Source organism: Myotis lucifugus, unplaced genomic scaffold (assembly GCF_000147115.1).
Source record: "Myotis lucifugus unplaced genomic scaffold, Myoluc2.0 scaffold_334, whole genome shotgun sequence".
Taxonomy (NCBI): domain Eukaryota; kingdom Metazoa; phylum Chordata; class Mammalia; order Chiroptera; family Vespertilionidae; genus Myotis; species Myotis lucifugus.
In genome coordinates, this window is record NW_005871382.1 from 8,722 (window position 1) to 15,507 (window position 6,786).

The 6,786-nt window shown below is 51.4% G+C and overlaps 1 protein-coding gene across 1 annotated transcript in view; it reads left to right on the plus strand.

Moving 5' to 3' along the window:
- Positions 1-1,168: 1,168 nt before the first annotated feature.
- Positions 1,169-6,786, plus strand: part of MAPRE2 (microtubule associated protein RP/EB family member 2) — a gene marked incomplete at its 5' end in the record, with an annotated part of 32,361 nt that continues 26,743 nt past the window's right edge. Inside the window, 2 exons of the mRNA XM_023764511.1 lie at positions 1,169-1,367; positions 4,986-5,199. Coding sequence (XP_023620279.1) covers positions 1,169-1,367; positions 4,986-5,199 — 413 coding nt within the window. The remainder of the gene's footprint in view (positions 1,368-4,985; positions 5,200-6,786) is intronic.

Consider the following 6,786-nt stretch of genomic DNA (forward strand, 5'->3'; position numbering starts at 1 on the left):
GAAGCATCCCGGATGTAAAGACTGCTGGACACGCTCAGTGTGGCCTTATCTCATCACTGTACGCTCTTACCCGTGAGTGAGCTGCCCCGCCATTTCCTGGTCTGGCAGCCCTTAGCCTAAGTGAGCCCTGGTATCCTCTTCCCTCTTATCTTGGATTCCTGTCCCATCTGACATGGGACACCCAGTGGGGTCTTCTAGGTAAAGGTGAGTCGCCCGAGGAGTGAAGGCTTCGCACAGAAACCCTGGTGCAAAGGGTGAAAGGAGCCTTCATGTTCCAGAAAGGCCCATCCCAGTGCATCACAGGAGCACTCCCTCCCGCCCCCCGAGACCTGGGGAAGCAGAGGAGAGAGCAGCAACGACCCCTCGCGCTTTCCTCCTCATCAAAGAGAAAGGACCATTCTGGCTCTGAATTTCTCCTTCTCAGCACCCTTAGACTTGACCATAAAGAATATCCGAATGAGTCAACATAACCTGGCAAGGACTTTCTAGTTGAAATTGTCATGATCTAAAGTTCATTTTAGAAAATCAGAGACTTCCTGGTAAACCTTTTTCTATGACCATTTCCTCAGGAGACTGTGCGTGTTTTTGTGACTTTTGTTCCTCGGTCAGAGCAGCGTGACTCTGGGCCTCTGTGGGCTTCAGTCGCCCTCCTCCATGTCCTGTGGGAGCCCCGTGGCCTGGCCTGGCCTGGCTTGAACGGGTCTGCACCTGCTCTGGTGTGCGGTGGCTTGGTTAGCGTTTCACCTGAGCCCCTTGGTGAAGTGGTGTAAACTGTGGCCTGTGTGTATTTCCTGAGCTACCCATCTCATGAGCACGTTAGACGTTGCCTCGTGTTAAAATGTCTGCTATTTTTATCTTACATTGATGTATTTGATGACTTGGAGCTGGATGATAGAAAAAATAGGGCGCTGTTGTTTCTGGCTGAAGCTGAGCAGAGCTGTCTTACCCAGTTTCCTTGACATGAGGGTCTGAGGCTGTGCGCACTGTCCATGACCCCTGGCGATGCTGTGGGTGCTGCGTCGATACCACACGGCCAAGTGCAGGAGCATTGGGCACCGTCCCTTCCCGCCCACACCCAGGCCTGGGACCAGGAGGGCAGCGGGAGCGGGCGACACACAGGGCTGGGAGGCTGCGGGTGATGACAGCCCCTCCTGCCCAACGTCCCCAGTGGCACCGGGGACAGGTGGCGAGACTCACCCCGCGCTTTTCTTGTCTCCCCAGGCGCGGCCTACTGCCAGTTCATGGACATGCTCTTTCCCGGCTGCATCAGTTTGAAGAAAGTAAAATTCCAGGCGAAGTTGGAGCACGAGTACATTCACAATTTCAAACTCCTGCAGGCGTCCTTTAAGCGGATGAATGTTGATAAGGTAGGAGACTCAGGTGCACCTCCATTCAATGCACTTTCTTTCCCTAACATTGATTCTGTGTAGAAAGGTACAGTGGATATCCATGGAATAGATCTGGCTCTCCTATCAGGAGGTTGGGGTCTGTACAAAGCATAGGGCATCAACCCTAACTTCCCACATTCGTATGAGGCTTTTAATTAAGGAGATTCCTAAACATGGAGCCATTAGACTAAAAACCCTCATAGAAATTGCAGTGTTGAACTTTGTTATCTGCTTTAGCATCGAAAGTAACAAGGGTTTATGTTTGCCAGGTGCCACTATGGTTATTTGTATATTTTGTTCCTTTAGAGAAACAGTGGTTACCGTGGAAGCAACATGGGCTGAGCAAATTATACTTAAACTAGAGGCCCGGTGCACAAAAATTTGTGCACTGGCTGGTGGGGAGGCAGTCCCTCAGCCCGACCTGTACCCTCTCACAGTCTGGGACCCCTCGGGAGATAACCACCTGCTGGCTTAGGCCCGCTCCCCGGGTGGCAGATGGCAGGCCCGATCCCGCGCTGCCCCTCCCCGCCACCCCGGGCCACACACGGGAGGCCCGGATGGTGGTGGGGCGGGCGGCAGCTCGCGCTGTGCCACCCCGCCTGCAGTGTGCAAATTTATCGGCCATCTTTGTTGGGTTAATTTGCATACTCTTCTGATTGGCTGATGGGCGTAGCAAAGGTACGGTCAATTAGCATCTTTGTCTTTTATTAGCGTGGATTCTCTGAATCTCTGTTTACCCATCTATAAAATAGGACGAAAACCCCGTTCCCTGTGGTTATACGAAGCTCAAGTGAGGGAACGTGTGAAAATGTCCGGCACGGTATATACACGCAGATTCTCTGTCCGTGTCCATAAATTGTCCTTTTTTCCCCTTTGGATTTTATAATTTTGTCCTAGAGTGATACAAATGGAGGTAGACTGGGTGCCCCCCCCCCAAAAGACGATTACTAAAGTCCATGCAGTCTGTACGTTTCCTCCATTCACATACATATGCAACCATATTATTTCCTTAGGATCTGTCTCTTAGAGGGAACAGGCTTGGAAAGAAATTAATTTTGAATAAGAGAAAATAAATAAGCCAGCAGGGAAGAAATGAAAAACTTTTCTTTGCAGAGATAATAGCAATAAATAGGCTATGGAAATAAAAACGAAAGTCCTGGGTTATTAAGAAATAGAAGTTAAATAAGGGAAAAGAGAAAGGTTTGGCAAATCGAAGATATTTTCAATTTATTGCAATTAATACCTTTCTAAATAAAAACATTCTTATCAAACGATTATTAAAATCTTAGTTTTCCTTTTCTCAGAATTTTCATTTCAAAACATATTCTCTTGAACATCTTAACCTTCCGAATGCTTTTCAGCTTCGTTTTTATGTCCTTTGCTGTGGTTCCTTTCCAGTTCGCTCCTTCAGAGCCAGGGCTGTGCAGGTTCTCCTTCCTCATTAGCAGCGTCCCCCACGTCTTCTCTCATTTTTCAGCAGCTGCTTCTAGTCTGAAAGAAACGCCCTTTTCTAGGTTTACTGATGGAGCGTGCTCTCTAACCAATCAGGGCCCCTCACTCTCCAGAAGCACAGACACACAGAGCGGAAGCGCATTGTCAAGGGTGTTGAAGATGAGGCGCTTGTAGTGGAGGAAGGCTGGCCTCGATGGTCTTTGCTGGCCTCGCCCGCTTCACGGGCTGTGATTCCACCCAGAGGCCCTTGGAGAGACGCGGCCCCTGTGCACGTCTGCCCAGAGCCTGCACTTTGCAGGGGATGCAGAGTTAAGCCAGCGGAAGTGAGTGCGTCCTGTAATGGCCAATGGGCACCATCATCTAAGTCTGTTCATTGATGTTCATGTTCGGCAGAAAGCAGAATATACAGCGTGTTAATTAAAGGGCTTCTGCACGAAGAAGGCACTTTCTTAGACAATCAATAGCAGCACAGACAGAACCTATAAATCAGGAGACACGAAAATCTTTAAATGGCACACTGAAGAGCCGGCTAAGTGCTGCGGGGGCCGACGTCCCTGAGGTCTGGGGAGAGAAGAGATTCGCCATCGAGTCTCCATCCCCGGAGGAGCCTTCATGAAAAACGTGGCTCCTGCGGAAGCTTGCTTCTCTGTGTTTTGTTCTGTAGTTGACTTACTTTCAGTTTTAGCTGCATAAAAATCATCTCTGAAACTATGTTTTGTGAAGAATTGAGTTTAACGGATGCCCTAAAATGCTCCGGTCCCTTTTTCTCTTTCAATCTGTCATGGGTCTTTGAGGTCTCCTTACTTTTTTAAAGTGGCCCTCATGGTCCATAGGATACCAACGGTCCATCTCTCCTGAGGTGGCACAGTCCTGCTGGAAAGGTAGTTTATACAGTTCCCGCTGGTATCGTGGCAGTGGCGCTGCGTTCTTTGAGCGCTGGGTTTGTCTGAATTCACACTCGCACACGTTCGTACACACAACCTGACTCGCCCCCCAGCTCTATAGCTCTCAGGGCTCACGCTCAGCGGGTGTTCCAACCCACAGGTGAGAAGTAAGACTCTGGTAATGGTGCGGTTTGGACAACTCCGCACCTTCCATTCCCTTTAGAAGTAGCTGCCACTGCATGGAAGCGAAGCAGTCACGCCACACCCTTCCTGGCGTAGAACCCAGGCTCCTGCGAGAGCTCCGAAGGGAACACTGCCTGGCCCCATAGGTCGCCGATAGGAAAGGCAGAGCTGAGGTTCGTCTCAGAAGTTGAGGTTAATGCTCGCACCTCCTCCAGGCTGCCCTCCGGGACTCCCCTAACCAGCCCCATTCCTTCCTCTGCTCTCCCACGGCACGCTCGCTGCACTCCCGTGCACCCCGAGAATTACTGGGCCCTGCACTGGGTGATTAGTTGTTTTGGTGCTTCTCGCCCTGCTCAGACTCACTTGGACCATTAGGCTGGTGTGTGTTTACAGTTATCTGAGTCTATGTATTCACACCCTCTAGCAGCTATAATCCTTTTAAGCGTTTATTCCAACACAACTGGACCAGGTGCTACAAAGAAATAAGGAAAATCCATCAGTCTTGAAACAGCACAACATCCCAGGCCCGTGATTTGGGGGAGATGCTCTGGCATAAACACACTATAAAGAGGATCGGCCCCTATTGGCTGAGGGTATTCCTTGTTTTGTCAGGTTGTTCAGAAATATTAAATAATTCCAAGAAAACCAACTACAATATTTTTTTAAAATATATTTTTATTGATTTCAGAGAGGTAGGGAGAGGGAGAGAGAGATAGAAACATCAATGATGAGAGAGAACCATTGATCGGCTGCCTCCTGCACACCCCAAGCTGGGAATCGAGCCTGCAACCCAGGCATGTGCCCTGACCGGGAATCGAACTGTGACCTCCTGGTTCATAGGTTGATGCTCAACCACTGAGCCACACCAGCCTGGCCCAACTACAACATTGTAGGTGTGTGTTTTTTTCAATATGGTGAAAAATGACGAATTCTAGACTAGAGCTGGCTAGGAAGCTGGGGGAGAGGCCAGTGGTCGTGAGGGGCAGACACGTGGGAACAGTTACATGGAGGGGCCGCTGCAGGTGTATCAGCCACAAGCGAGCCCTGGGCTGGCGACTCACAGGATCTTCTGTTGCAGGTGATTCCGGTGGAGAAGCTAGTGAAAGGGCGCTTCCAGGACAACCTGGACTTCATCCAGTGGTTCAAGAAGTTCTATGACGCGAACTATGACGGCAAGGAGTACGACCCCGTAGAAGCACGACAAGGGCAAGATGCAATTCCTCCCCCCGACCCCGGCGAACAGATCTTCAACCTGCCAAAAAAGTCGCACCACGCCAACTCCCCCACCGCAGGTAAGGGGCAGCAGTCGCCTCAGCACTGCGTCCTGTCCCATCAATGCTCCCGCCGTTGGCCTCCTGGTGCCTCTGTCCGTCTGGCCACGCTCCCCTCCTCGCCGGGGCCTCTCCGTGGCCGTCTGACGCCCGTGATCTAGCTGTCGCCAGGGCAGGCTGTTCACTTTACATCCCGGGGGCCGGGTGTTAAAATAACACCCGGGGTAGGTTTCATTTTCCTCGGATGTGTTTTTGAGACATTTCTAGTCTGTTTAGACTTTGAAATATTTTTACTGCTTAATTGCTGGCGGTACGTCCCAGAATATGAACCGATTTGTGCTTTTAAGTCTGAACCACCTGTGATCAAAGGCAATGCGGGAAGCCCACCTCCTCTCTCTCAGGGGCAGTGCCAGCTTTTACGTGATGATGCTCAGCAAGACTTGTTTTGTCCAAAAGGGAAGTCATTGAGGGTGAGTCCCTAGAACTTGAAAGTTTTAAACCTCCTGTGGACAGAAATCTTTCTAAAATACATTATAAATGCCCTTGCTCTAAGAAGCGGACTTTACCAGGCGGGTGTTCTTTTAAAATCAGGGTCCTGGTGATAAACACGAGCTGTGGGTACTGGACAGTGAAACAGCGGAATCCTCACAACCAGTTGTTTCCATCCCAAAGCCAGTGCTCACACCTGTGAAGCCGGTAACCCTAATTTCCCAAAGAACACCGAGTCCTCATTTATGCCACTTCCGCTCAGGGTGGGTTAGGAGTGGTTGTGACAGCGCTGCTATCAGACACACGTGCACACGCCTGCCGGTCACGGCGGTGGAGGCGAGAGGCCGCTGCATGGGTCTCCGTGTCCGTGCCCCGGAGCTGGAGAGAGGCGGAGCGAGAAGGGCAGTGCCATGAGGAACTGATGTCAGTGTCTGGGCAGAAAAGGGCGCGCTGGCCCCGGAGCTGGGAGGATGCCGGATGGAGGGAGGATGGGCATGGCCTGTCGGGGAAGGAGAAGGCAGGGAGCAGGGTGGTCACCAGTGTCTCCATCCCCTGAGGAGTCGAGTAAAATGGGGACAGGAGGGCCGCTGGTTCCTCGGGGGATGATGGGACCGGGTGGGCTGAGGAATTAGTGGAAGGAGATTGAGATGCGTAAACACCCAACTTGGAGCCATAGGGAGTATGAACTTACATAACAAACTCAGCCCAGATCTGTGGGAACATACATTTAAGAGACGGGGAAGCTGAGGACAAGGTAAACATCAGGGAACCAGGGAACAGAACGGACAGTGGGACGTTTTAGAGCGAGCATCACCAGCAGCCGAGAGTGCTGTGGAGATGGACCTCATGAGGCCTGAAACAGGCCAAGAAATCCGCCTGCTGGGAGCGACGAGTCATCCTTGGAGAACCCGTCCTAGTGCTGAGGGCGGCCCCTAGGTCCAGCGGCCCCAGAGGGCATGGCGTGTGACAGCGATGAGCATTCCTTCCGCCTCCGAGGGAAATAGAAGCATGTGTTCATGTCGGGGAAAGCTGACGGGAGCTTCAGAAGTGAGGTTGGGAGAACGGTCATGTCCTCCCTCTGTTTTGTTTGCTTTCGGGACAAGGCTGGTGTGTCAGCTG